General features: G+C 33.5%; 1 protein-coding gene across 1 annotated transcript; it reads right to left on the reverse strand.

Moving 5' to 3' along the window:
- Positions 1–9,481: 9,481 nt before the first annotated feature.
- LOC106073928 (fibroleukin-like) lies at positions 9,482–18,057 on the reverse strand. Its single transcript, XM_056009196.1, has 3 exons — positions 18,027–18,057; positions 13,433–14,461; positions 9,482–10,080 (listed from the first exon to the last, which is right to left on the reverse strand). The coding sequence occupies exons 1-3, from the start codon at positions 18,055–18,057 to the stop codon at positions 9,506–9,508; spliced, it is 1,635 nt and encodes a 544-aa protein (XP_055865171.1). The 3' UTR covers positions 9,482–9,505.
- Positions 18,058–24,726: the final 6,669 nt, after the last annotated feature.

Genomic DNA, 24,726 nt, shown 5'->3' on the forward strand with positions numbered 1-24,726 from the left:
AAACGTGACCAGAGAGAAATCCTTGACCAGTGTGACTTGAACAATTATCAAGAAATGTTATAGTCTGTAGTGTAATGAGTTGAGATAGAAGAGAGAGAGATAAAAGAAAGGAAGACTTTAAATGAAATAACGTGACAGTCACAAAAGCAATCCTAACACAATGCCATATGGAGTTGAACTGATTACGGTCATATGAACAAAACTTTCATATTTGCGAAAATAAACAAAATGTAGCTCAGTAATAAACAGAATATATTTAGTTTCGTCTTTTAATATAATATATGGAATAAATTATTTAAAAGAAAATGCTACTATAACTCGCCAAGTTTCTCATATTAAAAAAATTAATACACGCTATATTTAGATCTAACCTAATTTTTTTTACACTAGATCTAGATTTTTTACACTAGATCTAGATTTTTTTTTCGCAATTAAAATAATTGTAGATTCTAGATCTAGATGGCTGCCTGGTCGTGCGGTTTGCGCGATGAACTATCGTTCGGCTTAATAATTGTCCTGGGTTCAAAACCCTGCCACTCCCTTCCCCCGTCGTCCTGTGGGAGGTTTATAATAGGAAGTAAATTATCTTCGGCTCTGACGGAACATATGAAACATGTAAAACAAACATTTAACAAGACTAAGACTAAGACTGCTTTATTGCTCCTAACGGAAATTTGTTGTGATTACAAGGACTCGTTTCTCATATAAAGACAACACAACAGAAAAATACACATAAATACAACAGACAACATAAAGAATTAAGCGACTACACACAGGTATCTTGGTGCATTTCATGTTCCCTGATCAATGAGTGGCGGTGATAGAGTCTGACCGAGTGAGGTACGAACGAGTTTTTGTACCGCTCCGTTCTTGTTTTGATTGACAGCAGTAGCCCACTTCGCGACGACCTGGCGTAGTTCTGATGGAGCGGGTGGCAGATTTTGTACAGTCGCGCCGTAAAATGTCTCAAAGATCTTCTTGTTTAGTTTAAAGCTATTGAGTTTGTATAGAAAAAAGAGTCGCTGGGCTGTTTTCTTTGTCAGAGTTCCAAGGTGGTATTCCCATGAAAGCTTGTTGTTGATGATAACGCCTAGATATTTATATGCGTTTACTTGTTCTATAGATGTAGTGTTTATTTGCAGTTCACGTATATTTTGTTTTTTCTTTCTAGAATCTATTATAAGTTCTTTAGTTTTTGTGACATTCAGTTCTAGAAAGTTGTCGGTGCACCAGTTTGTAAACTCTACTATCGAGCTTCGATACTGAGTTTCGTCTCTTGAAATAAGACAGACTATGGCAGTATCATCAGCAAATTTAATGAGTTTAACTGTGTCATAGATGCTTCTTATGCCATTAGTGTAACGAGTGTATAGTACAGGAGAAAGTACACAACCTTGTGGAGCACCCGTACATAGTACTCGAGTTGACGATTTGGTGTTGTTGACTTTAACATACTGAGGACGTTGTATTAAAAAGTTTAGAACCCATGCTTGTACATAAGGGCTTACATTTAGGTTACTCAGTTTGTTTATCATTACATGTGTCTGTATGGTATTAAAAGCCGATGATAAATCTACGAAGTGGACTCGTGCATATGTTTTGGGTATATCGAGATGCTTATAAAGCTGGTTCAAAAGCAATAGAATGGCATCCTCAGTTTCTCTAACTGCTTTGTATGCAAATTGGTGAGGGTCTAGGCTGTTATTGACTTTTGCTACAAGTTGTTTAAGCATATATTTTTAAAACATTTCATAACAATAGATGTTAGTGCTACTGGGCGGAAATCATTTAAGCAATCTATTTTTGGTTTCTTTGACACTGGTATGAACTTTGAAGTTTTCCAGATGTGTGGAATTACGCAAGTTTGCAATGAGTGGTTAAAGATGTGACAGAAGATAGAAGAGATTTGTTCCGCACATAGCTTGATCAGCTTGCCACTAATTTTGTCTGGTCCAGAAGCTTTTGTTATTTGTACTCTTTTAAATAACAAGGTCACTTCATCCTCAGTTTCAAAATTTACGTAGGGCTATTGTTTTCCTTTGGACAGAGTGTTGAAAAGTTCTTTGTGTATATCAACTAAATCCTCTTTGTCAAAACAAGAATAAACATAATTTAGTTCGTTGGCGAATTTCTCATCATCAGCCACTGAAACTTGTTCTCGTTTTGAGAACAATTTCTAGGTCTAGTTTATTATTATATAGACTAGATAAAGATCTAGAATTTATAGATTTTGATTTATAAATGTCTAGATCTATATTGCACTGTTAAAAAAATATTATAACTAATCTACTATTTTTAAATTTAATATTGCTTTCAGTATATTGATAGATTATCTAGGCTTTTTTTCAAATGTAAATCTTATGTAAACTATATCTAAATTATTCCATATTTAGATTTTAGATCTTGATCTAGAAGATATAGATCTGAAGAGTGCTAAACTAAAAGTTTAGTTTAGGTAGACCTAGGTAGATCTACATCCTTAATCTAGTTCCATTTAAATGAAAAGGCCAATAGCTCTGTTGGAAACTGTGCTAGAACATCGAGCAGACGTTGCCGAAGTACAAGCCCGATGCTATGTTATTTTTTTTTTCAATTATTATCTAAAATCGCTCGTCTGACATATTGTACATATTTGGTAGTTGTCATGCCGAAATGTGCAATATATCTTTTTTTTTCTCAATAATAGTCTATTAGATTGTCATTAAGTTAACATCAATGCATGGTCGTGCGGTTAGCGACTAGACTAATTATCTCGATTGCCCAGGGCTCAAAGCTGTTCCCTGCCATCCCCGTTGTCCAGCGGGAGGTTTGGACTACGAAGTTGATTATCCTTAACTTAAAAGGAACAACCAAAACATGGGCATGGGTCAGAGAACCCTTTGCGCTGGCATAAGGAACTTTGTCCCATGACCAAACGAATGTGATTAAATTATTACCTTGTCGCAAGGGGACTCCAGACACAGGGGACGATGAAGAGCCAATTCCTCGTCCTAGCGCGGGTCCTATCAATGCCTAAATTCGGCCCTGCATAATAGCGGCTAATAGTATGCTAAGCCTTGGGTCAACTAGTACTTATTACTATATCTAGTTTCGGCCTAGAATAAATGTTATTAGTTTGCTTTTAGCCTTGAAGGAGAAATCCTTGCAACTGTCTTTCGATATGATAAACAATATAGTATATATAATAAATAGTTGGTTCACGTGTCAAATAACTTTATTAGTTAGAAACAAAGACAACAGACCACTTAATATCGCTTTGGGATTGGGACACCAGTTCTTTTATTTAATAATCTCCGTAACAAGAGGGTTGAAGAAGCTACGACTTTTAGACATAGGTTGCAGCTTGCACCCCCCTGTAAAAAAAAATCATACCCCTCCCCCCTCACACGCTTGCAAGGTTATTACATCATTAAAGTCGGAGACCAAAAGACAGTCATGAATATCATTCAAGACTATAGTTGTCATTTAATATGGGCTAATTACATGCCAATATACTTTCACCACCATACACAGTTTTTATTGTTGATAATAATAAAAGAAATATCTTCAAGTGTATTCAATGTATTTATTTTTAACGACATTTTTTTTGTAATAAAAGCGAAATAACAAACACAATAATAAATAAGAAAAAGAATAACCCGCAGCATACATTTTTATTGAGCCCTCTATGTCACATTGTTTTCCTAGATGTCACTCTTGTGATTCACTCTTGTCATTCACTCTGGTCAATTTTTACAAATTCCCTCCATTCATTTTATTAGAGGAGGCACCAAACTTAAACTTGTCCCCGAAAATCGAAATACACACATTTCACATTTTCTGTTTTCAAATATACGCTGTGTCACAGAAGGAGATAACTCTGTCATTACATATTTAAACATGTTATATTTCGAGTTAAGTCCTCTTGACAGTCATTTAACATTTTTTTTTTTATTGTTAACAACCACAGTGATAATGACCATAAATTATAGTTAATAAAACTAAAAGCTATAAATTGTTCATTTAATGAAAAACTATCTGTTAGTCCACAACTTCAGACTTCAAAGTAAATAGTCTGTAACACACGGTTTTACAATTTGATATGTGGTGCATTTTACTTATCACAGCCACTAGCTGTCGCCTTATAGGGCTGACCTTTAGCGTCAAACTGAGATGGAATATTTAGAGGTCGAAGTTATATACATATTTCCAAAACTGATATGTGAATATTTAAATGGCATTAGTTTATTAAGGTTTAGTGTTGAATTATCCAAAGCAACAAGATCCTCAAATTCTCTGATTGTTTCATTATAACGAGAAAGAGTTAAAGATTTGATAACAAGATGTTGAGCTTGGTTGTTTGTTATTGAACAATTGATCACAAGTTGAGGTGTTATCTCTGGTGATATAACGCTTGGTTGGACATCAATCACAAGTTCTGAAAAATAGTAAAATTATATTTTAGAAGCAAAACAAATTTTCTAGGTATATATATTGTTACGATTCTCTCCTAATCAGGCCTTCTGTAAACAGTGCTAAACACAACACAACACATCAAGAACTTGACAACAAGAGCTCCACAATATCGGGTACTTTAATAATGAGTGAATAAGTAGATAACAGCCAATACTAGACAATTGGCATCAAACACATCAACAACAAAAATGTCATTCTGTACATCACCGTACAAAACTCTACTGTCTCTCTTTCTGGACTTGTACATCCACACCTGAGGACTCGACCAGGACCGACTTCATAGCCGACTAACAGTCCCGGTCTCGACGCTCTCCGGTCTTGAACTGCCGCTTTCCTACACACTGTGTCTCTCTTACACGCAGGCTTTCGATCACATGACCATAACATTGGTCATATTTGCGTGTAATCGTGTAATCGTAGTACTGTCCCTTGTCCATGGCCCCGCTGACCTGAGTGATTCACGTGTGTGTCAGCTGAGCCTGTAGTTAACCCTTTTGCGCCGCCAATAGGGTCATAACAATATAGTTGAAATTTCCAAAGTGAAAAAAAAAATCATTAATTAGTTTAACATTACAAAATTAATGTTCTTTTACATTAGAACGTGTTTAAATATATAAAGTTTACAAATTGACTTGCACCCAGCTTTAATATAAACACATCGGATCAAATCTAGAAAATCACAAAAAAAGTGGTTGAAAATGTATCCGTCCCAATTTAATTGAACTAACTCTTTGTTTCATCGATTTCATTCCTTGATGTTTTCCTGTACATATAATCTTCGTTTAATTCAGGGGTTTTCAACCTATAGGGATTGTTATTGTCTATTCTTCTATTGCTGTATGTGTGTGTGTGGGGGTGGGTGGGGGGGGGGGTCGCGGCAGAGTGGGGGATTGTAAAAAGGGGTCGCCGAGCATAAAAGGTTGAGAACTGCTGGTACTTTAATTCTTCGAAATATCCGCTGCTGTCTTGAGCTACCCTTGTAATGGACACCTTGTGTGTGCACCCCAGGGCATCATTACAGATCTTGATTTTGGTATCAACGCAAGTGGTGCTGTACCATTTAACTTGTATGAGTTAATGAAATGAGAGAATCGAAGAAAACAAAAAGTAAGCTGAATGTAAAACTTTCAGGGAATGTGGTTGGATGAGATTTAAATGTCACAGTGGACTGGAAGCAAGAGTTATCAGAAAAGTTAATTCATTTTTTTTTCTTTCGTTGATATGGCTGTCGATGTGAGTGTCAGAAATTAAAATGGCCCGCGGGCCGATCTAGGTAGTTGTTACGTTTGTTATACGAAGAGACTCTTTAACAATACATCAACATATAAAGACAACGTCATATTTTATAATTAATTTAATCTTCATTAACACTGTAAACACAATCTAGTTTCTATTCCTCCATTTTAAATTATCTCCTTCTTTCAACACGCATTCGCAGCATTTTACATTTACACTAACATGCGCACGTAACAGTAGTGCTTTACTGGAATATACGAAGCCAAAACAACTTTAATGGCATTTTGATATCTAACTTTGTCGTCATGGATACCCAGTATTTTAGGAAAATGGTTTTGCATATAAATGTTGTCGATTTCAAGATGATGACGTAATCATCTATTTTGAAGTAACGACTGTACTGTATAAGTTATGATAAGAGCTTTTTTTGTTTGTTTTTAAATCCGTTTGAAACGGCTAACACATACTGTGAGTGTTTTTTTAGAATATAGGTTCATTTTTGGGAAAGTATACAATATCTTTGAAAAATATTAGTGGTGTCTACACAGATGGTGCTTCAAGTATGTTAGTATTTTGATCTGAAATTCAACATTTGGTACAGAATGAGTTTCCAAAAATTTTCGGAACTCAGTTTGTGATTCATCTCATATATTAATATCAAAGACAATTCTACTAAAATAAGAAGAAGCAATAAAAAAAAAACGTTACTGTAAAGATCACACATTTACCTCGAGTCTGAAAAAAAAAATCCAAACATTTCAAATGAATATCAAATTGACAAACAGAATAATGTATACGTGTTATTGATCTTATCTGCTCTTTGTGAGGAATATGAAATTAAACCTGTCAAACGAATAAAAGGATACTTTTGCGGACACAATTTTATCAAACTTTCCAACTCTTCTTAATATCCCATTTACACTTGCCGAAATCCAAAGAAAGTCAAAGTCCAAGATGTTTAGGAGACAAAAATAGTTTATTGAGCTTATTAATTAGAGATAAAGCGAAAAAATTCTCTATAAATACACAAATTTGGATCAAGCGTTTGCAGTCATGTCCCAATTCCATGGCGTGAACAAAACTGAAAGACGGACTTGGATTTTGCCAATAACGTTACACTACTTGGGGCTACAAATAAAAGCATACATGAAATGACGGAGAGCCTAGACAGAGAGGCAACCAAAATTGGCCTCTAAAAGAGGATTATAAAGTCAAAATCCACCTTTGGACTGTGCTGTGACGAGTGATGGTTTAATATTAAAATCTAACCTAGAAATTTTAAAAATCAAAGCAAAAACAAATCAGTCTTAAAATGTTATTTCATGTGAGTTTGTGTGGAGGGGAAACCCCCAAACCACCCGGCTACGCCCATGACTATGAGTCTTTGACCGCTTTTTCCAAATCATTGGTAGAGAAACCTCCACAAGTTGACTTACCGGCATCGATTTTTAGATGCCAAACAAAGATTGAGGCTATAAAGCAAAGATATATAGATATTAATATAACATTTTATTAGTTCTAGTCTTGTTTATACATTTTCCTAAATAAAGCTCAAGGGAAAAAAAAACAACCTTACAGACCTTAAGTGAGTAAAAACTTTCTTCTTCTATGAAACATTTATCTATATTAACTAGTCGACCCACGGCGTAGCTTACGCCGTTGTTTTGCAGGGCCGGCCAATGCAACCTTTGCGACCGTACTTTCAAAGTAATTCTATTAATTAATGTCAGGGTGGGTTTCACATGTCTAGGGAATGATTTATGCAGGGTTCCCCACCCCAACGATGGTTATTAACTTTCTGTCGGGGTTTTAATTTAGCCGTGGCTCGTCTGCCTTAGCACCCCTAACAGTCTAGCAATCAATTTATGAAATGTGTATCAAAAGAAAGAATAATATAAATAGTAGCTGTAAGGAAAGTTAGCAGGACTTTCAAATGAAAACGCAAGTGTTGTTGATTTTTTAACTCTTTCTCTCCGTAATCACTCCGTAATTATTTACCACATTCTGGTGGAATCAACGCTGGTATCGTCAGTTATGGGAAGAAGAAGTTAAATCTCTGTTAATTAAGGATGTTCTTCATCAACAGAAGTGAAATAAATTGTTATAAATTAACTAATATGGTCTTGTCCCACCTCATATCTCCACAGAGTGTATAAGGTAGAAGTAGTTATTTAATCCTTTGATAAAATGGGATTCATATCTTTTATTTTATTCCATGGCTGTAACGAGGTAACCTGAAATCGGTAATTAGCTTATGATATTAACTGAAGTATTTGTATTTAAAACGTTTTAAATAAAAAAGTGTTTTGTTCTCCTCTACTCTATTTAAAGCTGGTAATGACTTAAAAAGTGTTTTACTTTTATAGAGTGTATGTGAGTGTTTCCACTGTAGCAAGGGGTAAAGTGTAGCCATTAACGTTAAGAGATGTAGAAAAAAAAACTACCAGTAGGTCTGTCGTAATTGTGATAATGTCCGGTCGGCGGTGAGTGGGAGTTGAAAAGAAAACAAATCAGAGCCACACAACAATAAACAAGTTTTCTTCTGAGACATATTTCATATGACATTCTTATCTTGGTGTTACTACACCTCTTTTAATGGAGACGAAAGGCCCAGGAGAAATCTAAATTTAAGGATGTATTGAAGCAGACCAGAGCCCTCCATGGGCTGTAGCGCCACTGGAATGGATGGATCGATACCTCTTATAAAATTAAATCTGCCGAGCCAGATAAAAATATCAGCATATATTTATTCGAAGTGTACTATTATCTCTTTAAAAAATATTTTGAAGTTCTTTATTTCACATTAACATGTCCACATCGGTTTAAGTGTATTAGCTAATTAAAGTAAAAAATCAACTAACAACATTTCTTATATAATATTTATTTTTTAACGTTTTTAACCCTATACCTAAAAAAATATTAATTATATAAAAATAAAAAAAAAATAAAATTAGAAGACAATTACTCTTCCTCAAGTTGTGTACTGTGATGTTGCTTGTTCAGACTGTCCTGAAGTCAACTATGGATGACTGTTGAATTTCAACCAATTACTCTGCAAGCGTTTGGGTGTAATTGTTCGGGTGTATTCCGTGTAGTTGAACAAACAAGCCAGATGAACAATAAACATCTGTTTTAACTAGTGAAGAGATGTAGTCAACACTGATGAACAACTTCACATATATTTATTCTAATAAAAGGCCACAGTAGAAGTCTCTGTCACTAAACACGTCGTTACCCTGGAGTATTCTATCGCTAACTGATTTTCCGGTCTCTAACCCAACATATCCCAAACGTCACTAGTCCCGTTCAATATGCGTCTTCTATGGTGCGTCGCTAAATAACTAATCTATATAAATAAGGTGTCTAACAGTACACAACAGAATAAAAACATTTACAATGTAACATAAAAATTTATTTCTTTTAAACATAAACTTAAGTGCTATGTAATAGCTACTGCAGTTTTCAGCAAAACACTTATTCTCAATATTTATGAAAGTAAATATTATCGCTTCTCTTTTACAATGTAGGTTGTTAAGACTTTGACATTTATTAAATCTGAGTTTTATTCACTTTCTCTTATTCTCAAATCATTAAAGGAAATTCTCTTAAATCCAGGTAAATTATACCAGAACAGTCTTTTGAGATATTTATCATTTCCCCAATTCCCGTTAAGGTTGGATTTAGAACAATCAGAGTACCACCACGCACCCAATCCTTCTACTGAACAGTTTCATCTCAATTATTATGAAAGAATATATGTTTTCCTTTTTTTACACTCTAGGACAAGACTTAGGCATTTATTAAAATGTGAGTTTTATTTTCTTTCTCTTATTTTCATCTCGCTTAATGAAATTCTGTGAGATCCAGGTAGACTATACCAGTGCAGTCTTTTAGCATGCGTATCATTTTCCCATTTCCCGTTTAGATTGGAAGAAGTGCAATGATTGTACCACCAGGCGCCTGATCTTTCTACTGCACAGTTTCTACTGTCTATGTCATTATCTCTATCAAAAGTACTAAAGAACATGTTCTTATGATCTGATAAACTATCACCAGCATTTCCTGAATATTTTCCTATCTGTAGTTTATATTTCTCAGTCTCACTTAATATTTTAAAGTTTTCGTACTGCGCAAAGTATGTCTTGTTGTTAAATTCTAAATCTATTCTTAAATCATATTGTCCAGTAGAAGTTAAGTTAAAAATATTTTCATTTCCCAGATAAAATTCCCCAATGTTGTAATCTCCAAAGCCGTCACGATACTCCTTCCAGCCTCTATAGAAATCTACTTTTCCGTTGATTCTTCTTTGAAAGATGATCCATCCACCGCCGTCTGTCTTGGTGTCACACATGACCTTTAACCCGGAAGCTAAAGTTTCAATTACTCGGGCTAGAGAGAGTATTGGAATAATGTAAACTTTTAAATACTTTGGTATCCTAGACAATAAACTAAATTTTACTGCAAATAATGATTATATCAGAAAAAAGGGCAGGAAAGATTACGATTACTGAGAAAACTGTCCTCTTTTATTGTTAGCGAAAAGGCCTTGTCTGTGTTTTATCACGCTCACATCGGCAATATTTTAAATTTTAATATCACTGCCTAGTATGGCAATCTTAGCAATAAAAATAAGACTAAACCCCAGAGAATCCTAAATGCTGTTGGTAAAGTCATTGGAAAAAAACAAAACCCATGTGGGCATCCTTAAAAAAGGTAAAAAAATCTAGAAATAATCAAGATTACAAAGAGAGTTTGTGTTTTCACAAAAACTCAGAGGCGGCCCCTGTTGGAGTCGGATCCCTGTCGGATTCGCCTATTCGCAAGGAATAGTCAAGACGTGATTTAATTTTGATGGTCAAAAGTAATAATGTTTCAAAGACTCATTAGCCGTTGTAAAAAAATATGTTTTTTTTTATGTTTTACATGTTTCGGATGTTCTTCTAAATTGAAAGTAATTAACTTCTTGATGGACGATGGAGGATGTATCGAGCAGGGTATGAACCCTGCCTGGTCGTGACGTTTACGTGCTACAACTGTCGTTCGGATTTATAAATATAATATAAATTAGAAGAGTAACAGACATTCGTTGACATTAATTTTTTTTTCACAAAACCAACCGGAACAATCTATTATAGATATTTAAAACTATAGAGATGTTTTTAAAGGATAAATCAGATTTTCAATTGCTTTTAATGTTATATTTTTTAAATCTAAACGTTACGGTCAGACCGACCAATAGACAAAATGCACAGGGGGCTCTAAAAAAATTTTTAAGGAATTAGTTTGGCAGTACCACGCAGCGGCGTTAGGCTACAGCACGAAAGTCGCTGCACAAAAGTCCAATTTAAAAAATGTTCGTGATATTTACATACAAAGTGCATTCTTAGCCTTTATAAACAAACATAAATGTTTTCTTTTAATTTTAGAAGATAGTTGACCAGAAAAAACATCTTTAACTATTATTTATGTTTGTTGTAAACATTTCTTGTACATTTTGTAAATATATTTGACATAGTAATTCTGAAGATACAAAAATATAATCCTTCTTTGTTAGCATATTGTAACGTTGCCTCCCTTATATTTACGTAATTCTTTTAGAATTGGTGTATTTTTATGAAAAAATCGCTTGCAAGTAAACGGTTTGTTTTTAGAAAACCAAAAGTAGCCTTTGCACCTAATCATTTCAAGCCTCATGGTATGGTGAAATAATATTTTTAATTTCTCTCCTTGTCTTCAAGATCTGAGTGTGACAGACGTACAGACGAATAGATGGACAGACGGACATTTTGCACAAACCTAATAGCGGCTTTTCTCCTTACGGGAGCCGCTAAAAATCCTCCTTTGCGTCAGGATTGTGTTTTACTATCACAAGAGATACAAGACACCGATAGCAACGATAAACAGACATAGAAACTTTTTTTTTATATATATATAGTCAGGTCGCATTAAGCAGTTGTTGTTTTAATGGTAAAGTTTATTTTTGGTTTTCTGAAACCAGCACTAGAGCAACGTCAAAGTTAATAGTTGACGTTGATAGGTTCTGGAATCAAGCATGCTATCTTGCAACAGAAGAGGAAAATATAGCTCCATAATAGGAGCGAGATTTTTGTTACATGTTGGTTGTTGCTAAATATAGAATGAGGTAGATCATTATAAGTTTAGAAAAGAACGGGCTAAGTCAGTTGTACTTATGAGATATAACAAAGTGAGTTAACTTGTTTAATTTTATTGTACAGTCTTTGTTATATTTTATAAAAGTGATTAACATTTCCAAAATATAAACTTCGTACTTATTGTAAAATGATCTTTTTTGTTTGAATTAATATTTTGCATTAGATTTGTGTTCAACACTTATTTACGTTTTCGACGTACAATCTGGCTTCATTTAATTTTTTTAAAACATAAGCAACACCACGGCATTTTGTTACCGCCTAGTTGACAGAGTGCCGTTTCTTGGTAAATATTCTCGTCTATTCTCTAATATCTGCACGCAAGTTTGTGATCTTATCTTTGCTGTTCAAACTAGGAATGCAAAATTATATTTTTTATTGTATAATTCTTTTTATCGTTCTGTTATACTAAAAACAGACACAAAGAGCTCTATATACAAATCGGAGATGTTAACTTACTTTCAGACTCCACAAAAACGTTAAACTTTGTTCACTTTTCTAGCTAGTTTGTACATCGAGAGTATCCTTTTAATTTTTCGAATCTCTCATTTGATTAATGCACAAATATTAATTGATACGGCACCATTCGCATGGATATGAAAAGCAGACGATCAAATTGATTCGGAAAAATGCACAGACAAAATGTTGCTGTCTTGATAGCATGGTTCATGGCAGCATACAGATTTTCCAAGCATTAAAAATGACTGTAAATGCCCACTCTCTATTTTTTTTCTAAAAAACTTCCGACTTCCGACTTAATGACTATCACTTAGAAGTTAAGCCCTACACTCTCTCACACCTCAACCCTAGTTTCCTTTTGAACCAATTAAAGATAAAGTCAAAAGACTGGACCTGTTGATAGAAATAACTTAGCCGCTCCTTCATTACTCAGACACTCCTTCCGTCAAGCCGTCTTACTTAAGTTTCCACTTTTATACTCCCTCCCTTCCTTGGGTGTTATTAGGGATATGTCTCTTGATATCACATCTGACTCCACCTCTCCCTTTTAGATTTTTGTCTTCGACTGTCCTCAGTTCCTCAGTGATCTCTTCTAATATTAGTTTTACTTATAGTAAATTCCCTTGTTAATGAGAAAAGAGCACTGCAGACATATATTTCTATATTTTCATAATCGTCATAAGTAGCTTAAGTCTCGCTTAGGTTGATTACCCACGACTTTTGATTAGTGAAAAAAAATGGCATCTTCCTCTACCAGCTTGCTCTCTAAGGAAACAGATGTTACGTTTTTAGACGTAAGGGTTTGACCTACATAGACAGCTGACACGCATGACACGATCCTCTTAAAAATGTTTGTGATATCACTTAAATTTGTCAGTTGCGGTCTGAGATTAATTAATTTTAAATTCAGCGGCAATCTTTAGTTCTAAAGGTAGACTAAAATATTTCTTTAAAAAAAATGTAGTAAAACATATTTCTAATTTAATATTTCTTCTCGTTTAACTTTTGATAAACAAAATATTTATCTAGTAAAACTGTATATTGAAGACATTTAAAAAATGTTTTATTTCATATTAGAAAGAGAATGTTTGAAAAAAAAATGAATACTGTACCTTCAAGAATTTGTTTTTTTAACTCTTCTAGATCACTTGAATAGTTAGACAGCATTGCCCTCAGATTCTCTTGAACATTGTTTATCATTTGTTTGTATGTCTCCAAATTGTCTTTAAGCTTTGTAATATTTGCATCCATATCCACTTTTATGATTTTAATCTTTCCTGTATTTGTATCCATGTTTTTTTGAAGCCTTGTAATATTAGTATCCGAATCTACTTTTATGTTTTGGATATCTAAAGTATTTGTGTCCAATGTTTTTTTTAAGCTAGTAATGTTAGTATCCATATCTACTCTAATTTGTTTGATTGTTTGTATATTTATATTTATGTCTTTTTTAATTTGAGTATTATTTGTATCCATAACCACTTCTAAGTTTTTGATATTTCGTGTATTAATGTCTAATTTGTCTTTAAGCATCGAGGCATACATATCCATATCTATTCGTATATTTCCAATATTTCGCTTGCAAGTATTCAAGTCTTCATTAATGTCATGAATATTTGTCAATATCTCTTCTCTAAGCATTGTAATATTTCTATCAATATTTACTTTTATACTTTTGACATTTTGTGTATTTGTATTTATGTCTTCTTTAATACTTGTAATATTTTGTTTATTTGTATCTACTTCTTCTCTAATCCTTTGGATCTTTTGATTATTTGTATTCAAATCTACCTCAATGTTTTCCATCTTTTGTTTACTAGCTTGTAAATTTTCTTTGTCTTCATCAGCTTGTGCTATTAATTTCTGTATTACATTCACCAAGTCATCCAGTGTTGGTCTTAGAACTGTAATGGTCAGCATTTCATTGACCTTCTCAGATTTTCCTTCTGCATATTGAACATGAGCTTCACAAACATATTTTCCTGAATCTGAGATTTTAATGTTTTTCCATTTGACTTGAAGATAGGAATCTCTTAGTTTGTTGTCATAGATTTCACCTGTAACATTTAGTGAAGTAATTTCCTTAATTGCAGTAACAACAGTCTGACCTTTATTTATATACGCTATGACACCATTAGACTCTGTGAAGAAAAATATTAATGATTTAGGGCAAACAATAATGTCTATCTAGAAATTTATCTGATATTGCCGAGTATACTTTTTTTTATTCAATTGAAATAGTTCCCCAAAAAATTGATCATTTTTGTAACATAACAGAATTAAATATATTTCTTAAACTTCTACAATTACATAAGGGTTTCTTTCATTCAGAAGATAAAGAAAGTGTATATTTTTCCATTGATCATGCAGTCCTAGCAGTAATCTTTACATAGGGTGTAAGAGGTATCAAGGAGAGGTAGCAACACTGATTGACACGAAGTCGTATCGTCTTCTTCTGATATGCTGCCGCACCCCGGAAAAGGTTTTAACTGGCCGTCTTGGTCTCGGTCTTTCCCAGAAAGAGGGTAAACTGTACTTCTCTTAAACCTTGCATTTGAAGTTTGGACTTGGCGGCCTGTGAGAAATGCCAATAGAACTAGTCTAACCGGAAAAGAAAGGCAAAAGAATAGTACAGCACTTTGAAGCCTATTAGAGCAGAACTAGACATATATTAATTCTAGGGCAAACCACTTCAACCAAACTCGTAACTGGGCATCTTTATACTATCTTGTTTCTGGAAAAGAATGGTCTTTAGCACATAAGAGTACCATTGAGCGAATCCTCCTCACTTAAATCAATTGTTTTTACCGCAAGTCAATTAGTCTTCCTCCCACTTCACCCCTCTCAAGGCAAGCTGTGAAGAGGTAGGGTGTGGGCAATTCGGAAGCCGTAGCTTCAACCCTACACAAAGGTAGTAAAGGTCATATTGTCGTTCCCCAAAGAAACCAAATAGCAGGCAAACTAAGGGTTGAGCAACACTTCTCATCTTCATAGCATGGGGAAAGGGCTATAAAAACTTGGCCAAGAGAATGTCCTTCTCTAAAATTTCCATAGCCAGCCTACCACGTCTGTGATGAACCTTAAATAAACGTTGGAAACTCAAATAAAAAGACTTATATAGTTCTTCTTATCATAAGTGGATGTATTTTGCACATTTAACTTAATAATAATGCATCTGAAAGACCAGAAAGACGTACTGCTGTTATTACATGATTTACCTTTACCTTTACCTATCCCTTAGTCTGTTGGACCGTTGGGGCACCAGGCAAGATTTGTCGACCGTCTTTCTCCATTCCTCCCTTTTTTTTGCCTTGTTCAGAACCTCTCTCAATGGCAGGCCTGTCCATTCTTTAATGTTGTCCTCCCATCGCTTTTTCTGTCTGCCTCTTCTTCTTTTTCCTGGCACTGTTCCCTGAAGAAAGGTCTTTGCGAGCCCCGTAGATCTCGTAATGTGGCCAAAGGTTTTAAGCTTTCGTTTTTTTCACAATAGTAAGCAGGTCGTCATGAGCTCCGATCGCTACAGTAACCCTGTCTCTGATTTCTTGGTTCGTGATACGGTCTTTGAATGTGATGCCTAGGATCCTTCTGTAGCATCTCAATTCCATTGCTAGGATCCTCCTCTCAAGCTCTGCATTCAACGTCCACGACTCACAAGCATATAAAAATGTGGCCATGACCAGAGAGCGCATCAGTCTGATTTTGGTGCCGAGGGCTAAGCCCTTATCTTTCCATATTATTTTAAGTTTTGAAAGGGCTGCTGTGGACTGTGCTATTCGGGCCAATAATTACATGATTAGGATTTAGTTATTTGTTTCGGGAATAAGGAGAAAGTTTTACTTAGCGACAAGTGACGTGACAGATCTTTAAAAACAAGAACGCTCAAAGTGACGCTACAAAGAAGACGCTTCGTGTAGAGCAGTAGAATAGAGATACGCATTTACGGACATAGCTGTACATCGGACGATTCCCTTCTTGGTTACTAAATACATTTGTAGACCAACATTAGCGTCGACTACATATTTTGATTGTTTCGGCTTTTCGCCGGTGTTGCTGAAGTAGTTTGAGTTCAGTGTTACTTCCAGTCAGACGTAGATCTACACTAGTTCTATTTCCAAGAATCAACACCGCGCGGAAGCCTTAACACTGCACTAATAGCAAGGGAGCTCAAAGGTTACAACATAGACATAGCAGCACTGAGTAAGACTCGGCTTTGAGAGGTAGATACATTGAAGGACGACGTGAAGCTAGACTTGATATTGCCGTAAAACATCATTAATAATTAAACTACTCGGGCCTCCAAATAAATCGTTTCCCTAAATCTGCCATTACAAAACGTAAAGAATCGCATTATCATTATTAGCGATTACATATCAATATTACAAATCTGGATAAAGTTATATTTTATAGTTAACAAAAATATACATTACCATGAAGTAAGAACAAAGACTTTAACGTGTAATCTTCTTTTTGATCGTAATTTAAATACTGTAGAGAACAAAAATAAATAATCATAATAATAGTTCGAACAAAGTAATATGTCTCTTAGCAAGAAAAGGGCAGCAATGAAATGAAGCACTAGGGTCTATGTTAACAAACATCAACCAATAAATCAAGAACCTAAAACTAAATGCTATTAAATCTTGGTTGGACTTTTAGAATTTACTTCTTCCGTTAAGAAATAGCCACTCTAGAAAATATAAGAGAGCTAAAATGTCTGCTTTCCAGTGCAATAATCAATAGGGAAAACCTATGAGTTTAAAAAAAGACTATATATAAGTTTGGGAGAAAATAAGACGCCTTGAAATTAGATCCCGGTAGTGCAGTCTAATTCTGATGACTATAAAATATCCTTTATTTAATTTTATTACTTTCTCTCTCTATTATTATTATAGTATTATTATTATAGCTTTTATATAGCGCTACTTTCATGCTTATAGCATGCTCAGAGCACTTTGGTCCAAACTCATTTGTGGACCAGTGGGGGGGGGGGGCGGGAGGGGGTATCTAGGAGTTGGTTTTCCGTGCTGCCTTTAGGCGGTCAGTAAACACAACTCTGCCCGAGTCGGGTGTCGAACCTCGAGCCCCCTTCTAGGTAGCCAAGCCAAGATAAGTTCAAGCGTACTTGGCCTCTCGACCACGCTAACCACTATCTATCTATCTATCTATCTATCTATCTATCTATCTATCTATCTATCTATCTATCTATCTGTCTGTCTGTCTGTCTGTCTGTCTGTCTGTCTGTCTGTCTATCTATCTATCTATCTAACTAAACAACAAAACAACAGAAAGACTTTGACGCATGCCACTTCGGTAGCTTCATTAAAGGTAATTATTTAACAAATGAAATAACTTGATTGAAACTGGAGTTGACACCATTGATGACTAAACATGACAGTTTGCATATTATATCATCACTAGAGTTCAAAGGTTGTGGGTTGTGATGTAAAAAATAAAAGGGAAAATATAATAAACCATATTGTTGTAACTCTGATATGTAACTCTGTGATGCACACATGACATCTCGTTCTGTGAAAGATGCACTGCTAAGAACTAGACTACAGATGAATAATGACAATTATTAGACAATAAAGAAGATTAAGGAGTTTCGCCTAAGTCTAGAACTCATAAAGAGGCTTTGCTCAAAGCAGACATTGTAACTATATGTTTGTCCTCTTGTAAATAAACAACTGTATATCTTAGAGTTACCTCTCTTAAGACTAGGCTGTGCTAGAAGCATGTCATCACAAGACCCTGGATATTGATGCCGAGCAAGATGAACATTACAAACTAAAAGGTTAATGTTTTGTATAAGTTTTTCTTTTTGGGGACAAATACATCATTTTCAAGATTGGATCATTTTTTTTATTTAAACTGTGTAGTAAAATGATAAAAGTCTTATACTTGATTAGTGTACATTTTAATAAAATATATACCTAACTCGACAAAATAGTAGATCTAATCAACAGGCAACATGTGTAAACTTTTAGTCAAGACCTTACCTTAAATAAACAATTTAATATTAAAGGCTCAATCAGTTCTTGAAATATTTCCGAACTTCTGTAAAATTGAACTTTAGATCCTGAAAAGAAAATGAATCTAAGATCTATAGTTTTCATAATGGAGAAGAGTGCTATATATATATAATAGCCTAGTACAAAGTAGAAATTATAATTGATTACAGCCGTTAAATATTGTGGAGTTAATTTACCTGTGTGCCTGCGGTGCTTTTGTTTACTGTCAAACTAAGTTTATTTCAATATATATTATTTTAATACATTACTGATTATAATTACCAAATCATTGAAAAGTACCAATAGCAATGCAGTCTAGGTCAAGGCATTACACAAGAAATGGTTGCGACACATAATACGTGCCAAGTGGCCAAAACATATCTCACTAACGTCTATAGTAAACAGCCCATCAAAAAACAACAACACTTGAAGAGGCAAATCAACAGAGTCAATTGAGCTTGGATTGGTATAACTATGTTAAAATTACGAGAAAATATTGCAAATCATTCTCTAAACTGCAACCCACAGGGAAAGATTTAGATTGTGAGATCAATTGAGGAGATCAACAAATCAAAAGCCATAGATGTCAGGATGTACATGGACCAAGGTAAAATTGTCCCAAACAATGTACATTGACAAAGTACTGTTGCGACTACATGTTTTACTGGTAGTCTAAAGGATTAAGTCAGGTAAGTCAAGTAAATGCAATCACATTTTGAAACAAATTATACGGAGGAACAGGGTACTCTCGATCATTGTAATTCGCTTTTACACAAATGGTCAGTTTACATTTAATCATATGTATGATAATTATAAAGAGACTAAATTCTGAGCTAGTTTTGGTTACATTGCAAGAAACGTCTTACTGTCAAAATCATCACTAAAGAAAAAATTAGAATAGCATAATATATATACAATTTGTTTACGATTTGTTATTATATAAACTTTAGAAAATAAATTTCTTTTGATATATACTATTTAAAATTCATTTTAGAAAATTTTGAATTGGTACATTTCAGTGAAATACAAGTAATACATTGAATTTTTTTTTATATAGCTTTAAGTGGTTAAAACGCCACCTAATCTATACAGATTTCGAAACCATAACCTATCTTTTTAAAACATCACTTTAGAAATTCTACTAGTCCGGTCACTTAGGAACGAAGATTGTAATAAGGTATATTTAAAAACCCCGATATAGACTAAAAGAAATAAAATGGAAAATATTCAAACAACAACTTAGAAAGAGATTTGATCTTAAAGTTAGGGTCTCTATATAAAGTATATGTCATTCTAAAATGTTTAATTAATAAAAGAAAGAATTGTGTAGACTTGCAAACAATTAGTTTTGTCCAAGTTAAACCAATTTCAGATAGACATGTGTAAGCTATTTATAGAACCGGAGTTGAAAAAAATCATTCTCTCCTTGTCAGTTTCGTAAAAAAAGATGCTTTTATTTTTTTACATTTACGCTAGTAAGGTTATATATTCTTTTAGAGGGACAAACGTGTATGGCAAGCTTAAAGTTGATTGTAATAAAAGTGCCTCTTAAAAACATGCTATTATGAACAGCATTGATGCCATCTTGCAAGAAATGACATTCAAGTGACCAAATTGATGGAGGCGGCTGACGAACGAGATAGTTAGAGGTTTCTTAAAAATGATCGGCGCCTTATTCAATAGTAGAAGCGTTTATCTTGATAACCTGTTAGAAAATAATACGTTAAGATTTTAAACCAAGTCCCAGAAAAAAGTAATTTTTAGACATATTTTGCAAACCGCAGAAGCGGAGCAAGTCGAAGGTGACGTGGGCAATCGCATCACGCACAGACATGGAGAGTACCAATAGCAATGCAGTCTAGGTCAAGGCATTCAACAAGAAATGGTTGTGACACATGATACGTGCCAAGTGGCCAAAACATATCTCACTAACGTCTATAGTAAACAGCCCATCAAAAAACAACAACACTTGAAGAGGCAAATCAACAGAGTCAATTGAGCTTGGATTGGTATAGCTATGTTAAAATCACGAGAAAATATTGCAAATCATTCTCTAAACTGCAACCCACAGGGGAAAATTTAGATTGTGAGATCAATTGAGGAGATCAACAAATCAAAAGCCAAAGATGTCAGGATGTACATGGACCAAGGTAAAATTGTCCAAAACAATGTACATTGACAAAGTACTGTTGCGACTATATGTTTTACAGGTAGTCTAAAGGATTAAGTCAGGTAAGTCAAGTAAATGCAATCACATTTTGAAACAAATTATACGGAGGAACAGGGTACTCTCGATCATTGTAATTCGCTTTTACAGAAATGGACAGTTCACATTTAATCATATGTATGATAATTAAAAAGAGACAAATTCTGAGCTAGTTTTGGTTACATTGCAAGAAACGTCTTACTGTCAAAATCATCACTAAAGATAAAGAATGTATGAAATTGCAAAGATAGCTAGATGAACGACTTAAAACAGTGAAATGACCAATTTTTTAGACAAAATTATCGATTTATTCGGTTATCTTGGTATATATTTTCAATTTTCATTTAGAGGAAAAAAAGAAAAGAAAAAGTAAAAAAAAAAAAAAAATTGCTGTCAGTGAGATTAGAACCCTGTACGTTAAGCTCTAAAAGCCAACACTCTATGAAAATGCCACACAGTTGATACAAATCTATTCAATTAAGTTTATAAAAACTTACCACTTAAATTTGCTTTTCAAATGATAAAAATACAAAATGTTTTTTGCTTTATTTTACAAGTATTTCTTTAAACTTGTAAAATTTATATGAAGTAAAACAATTTATATGATTTAGTAAGGTATTTAAAAAACAAAAAGATAATATTTAATGTTTTTATAAGGATGATCTTTAAATTGGTTAATCTAGTAATAGTGATGTAAATTAAAAATAGATTTCATTAGTTTTTTAGTAGTTATCGTTCTTTGACGTTGACCTTTCCGTCTTGTATTTCTGTAGTACAATGACAAAGAGAACTCTTTAGACTTTTTATGAACAAATTTTTGCATTTTTTGTCCTGAAAAATTCGTAATTGAAAAGAAAAAATTAGAATAGCATAATATATATACAATTTGTTTACGATTTGTTATTATATAAACTTTAGAAAATAAATTTCTTTTGATATATACAATTTAAAATTTATTTTAGAAAATTTTGAATTGGTACATTTAAGTGAAATACAAGTAATACATTGAATATCTTTTTTATATAGCTTTAAGTGGTTAAAACGCCTCATAATCCATACAAATGTTGAAACCATAACCTATCTTTTTAAAACATCACTTTAGAAATTCTACTAGTCCGGTCACTTAGGAACGAAGATTGTAATAAGGTATATTTAAAAACCCCGATATAGACTAAAAGAAATAAAATGGAAAATATTCAAACAACAACTTAGAAAGAGATTTGATCTTAAAGTTAGGGTCTCTATATAAAGTATATGTCATTCTAAAATGTTTAGTTAATAAAAGAAAGAATTGTGTAGACTTGCAAACAATTAGTTTTGTCCAAGTTAAACCAATTTCAGATAGACATGTGTAAGCTATTTATAGAACCGGAGTTGAAAAAAATCATTCTCTCCTTGTCAGTTTCGTAAAAAAAGATGCTTTTATTTTTTTACATTTATGCTAGTAAGGCTATATATTCTATTAGAGGGACAAACGTGTATGGCAAACTTAAAGTTGATTGTAATAAAAGTGCCTCTTAAAAACATGCTATTAAGAACAGCATTGATGCCATCTTGCAAGAAATGACATTCAAGAGACCAAATTGATGGAGGCGGCTGACGAACGAGATAGTTAGAGGTTTCTTAAAAATGATCGGCGCCTTATTCAATAGTAGAAGCGTTTATCTTGATAACCTGTTAGAAAATAATACGTTAAGATTTTAAACCAAGTCCCAGAAAAAAGTAATTTTTAGACATATTTTGCAAACCGCAGAAGGGGAGCAAGTCGAAGGCGACTTGGGCAATCGCATCACGCACAGACATGGAGAGTACCAATAGCAATGCAGTCTAGGTCAAGGCATTCAACAAGAAATGGTTGCGACACATGATACGTGCCAAGTGGCCAAAACATATCTCACTAACGTCTATAGTAAACAGCCCATCAAAAAACAACAACACTTGAAGAGGCAAATCAACAGAGTCAATTGAGCTTGGATTGGTATAGCTATGTTAAAATCACGAGAAAATATTGCAAATCATTCTCTAAACTGCAACCCACAGGGGAAAATTTAGATTGTGAGATCAATTGAGGAGATCAACAAATCAAAAGCCAAAGATGTCAGGATGTACATGGATCAAGGTAAAATTGTCCAAAACAATGTACATTGACAAAGTACTGTTGCGACTATATGTTTTACAGGTAGTCTAAAGGATTAAGTCAGGTAAGTCAAGTAAATGCAATCACATTTTGAAACAAATTATACGGAGGAACAGGGTACTCTCGATCATTGTAATTCGCTTTTACAGAAATGAACAGTTTACATTTAATCATATGTATGATAATTAAAAAGAGACAAATTCTGAGCTAGTTTTGGTTACATTGCAAGAAACGTCTTACTGTCAAAATCGTCACTAAAGATGAAGAATGTATAAAATTGCAAAGATAGCTAGATGATCGACTTAAAACAGTGAAATGACCAATTTTTTAGACAAAATTATCGATTTATTCGGTTATCTTGGTATATATTTTCAATTTTCATTTAGAGGAAAAAAAGAAAAGAAAAAGTAAAAAAAAAAAAAAAAAATTGCTGTCAGTGAAATTAGAACCCAGTACGTTAAGCTCTAAAAGCCAACACTCTATGAAAATGCCACACAGCTGATACAAATTTATTCAGTAAAGTTTATAAAAACTTACCACTTAAATTTGCTTTTCAAATGATAAATCTACAAAATGTTTTTTGCTTTATTTTACAAGTATTTCTTTAAACTTGTAAAATTTATATGAAGTAAAACAATTTATATGATTTAGAAAGGTATTTAAAAAACAAAAAGATAATATTTTATGTTTTTATAAGTATGATCTTTAAATTGGTTAATCTAGTAATAGTGATGTAAATTAAAAATAGATTTCATTATTTTTTTTAGTAGTTATCGTTCTTTGACGTTGACCTTTCCGTCTTTTATTTCTGTAGTACAATGACAAAGAGAACTCTTTAGACTTTTTATGAACAAATTTTTGCATTTTTTGTCCTGAAAAATTCGTAATTGAAAACAAAAAATTGGAATAGCATAATATATATACAATTTGTTTACGATTTGTTATTATATAAACTTTAGAAAATAAATTTCTTTTGATATATACTATTTAAAATTCATTTTAGAAAATTTTGAATTGGTACATTTCAGTGAAATACCAGTAATACATTGAATATCTTTTTTATATAGCTTTAAGAGGTTAAAACGCCTCTTAATGTACACTAATGTTGAAACCATAACCTATCTTTTTAAAACATCACTTTAGAAATTCTACTAGTCCGGTCACATAGGAACGAAGATTGTAATAAGGTATATTTAAAAACCCCGATATAGACTAAAAGAAATAAAATGGAAAATATTCAAACAACAACTTAGAAAGAGATTTGATCTTAAAGTTAGGGTCTCTATATAAAGTATATGTCATTCTAAAATGTTTAGTTAATAAAAGAAAGAATTGTGTAGACTTGCAAACAATTAGTTTTGTCCAAGTTAAACCAATTTCAGATAGACATGTGTAAGCTATTTATAGAACCGGAGTTGAAAAAAATCATTCTCTCTTTGTCAGTTTCGTAAAAAAAGATGCTTTTATTTTTTTACATTTACGCTAGTAAGGCTATATATTCTTTTAGAGGGACAAACGTGTATGGCAAGCTTAAAGTTGATTGTAATAAAAGTGCCTCTTAAAAACATGCTATTAAGAACAGCATTGATGCCATCTTGCAAGAAATGACATTCAAGAGACCAAATTGATGGAGGCGGCTGACGAACGAGATAGTTAGAGGTTTCTTAAAAATGATCGGCGCCTTATTCAATAGTAGAAGCGTTTATCTTGATAACCTGTTAGAAAATAATACGTTAAGATTTTAAACCAAGTCCCAGAAAAAAGTAATTTTTAGACATATTTTGCAAACCGCAGAAGCGGAGCAAGTCGAAGGCGACGTGGGCAATCGCATCACGCACAGACATGGAGAGTACCAATAGCAATGCAGTCTAGGTCAAGGCATTCAACAAAAAATGGTTGCGACACATGATACGTGCCAAGTGGCCAAAACATATCTCACTAACGTCTATAGTAAACAGCCCATCAAAAAACAACAACACTTGAAGAGGCAAATCAACAGAGTCAATTGAGCTTGGATTGGTATAGCTATGTTAAAATTACGAGAAAATATTG

Source organism: Biomphalaria glabrata, chromosome 13 (genome assembly GCF_947242115.1).
Source record: "Biomphalaria glabrata chromosome 13, xgBioGlab47.1, whole genome shotgun sequence".
NCBI classification, from domain to species: Eukaryota; Metazoa; Mollusca; class Gastropoda; family Planorbidae; genus Biomphalaria; species Biomphalaria glabrata.

Bases quoted from the DNA above. Each gene is read 5' to 3' on its own strand.
- LOC106073928 (XM_056009196.1), bottom strand. From the start codon at position 18,057: ATGCTTCTAGCACAGCCTAGTCTTAAGAGAG. The intron at 14,462-18,026 runs GTAACTCTAAGA...TTTTCTTCACAG, and splicing joins ACAGCCTAGTCTTAAGAGAG to AGTCTAATGGTGTCATAGCG. The intron at 10,081-13,432 runs GTACAGTATTCA...TACTCTCTCTAG, and splicing joins AAAAAAACAAATTCTTGAAG to CCCGAGTAATTGAAACTTTA.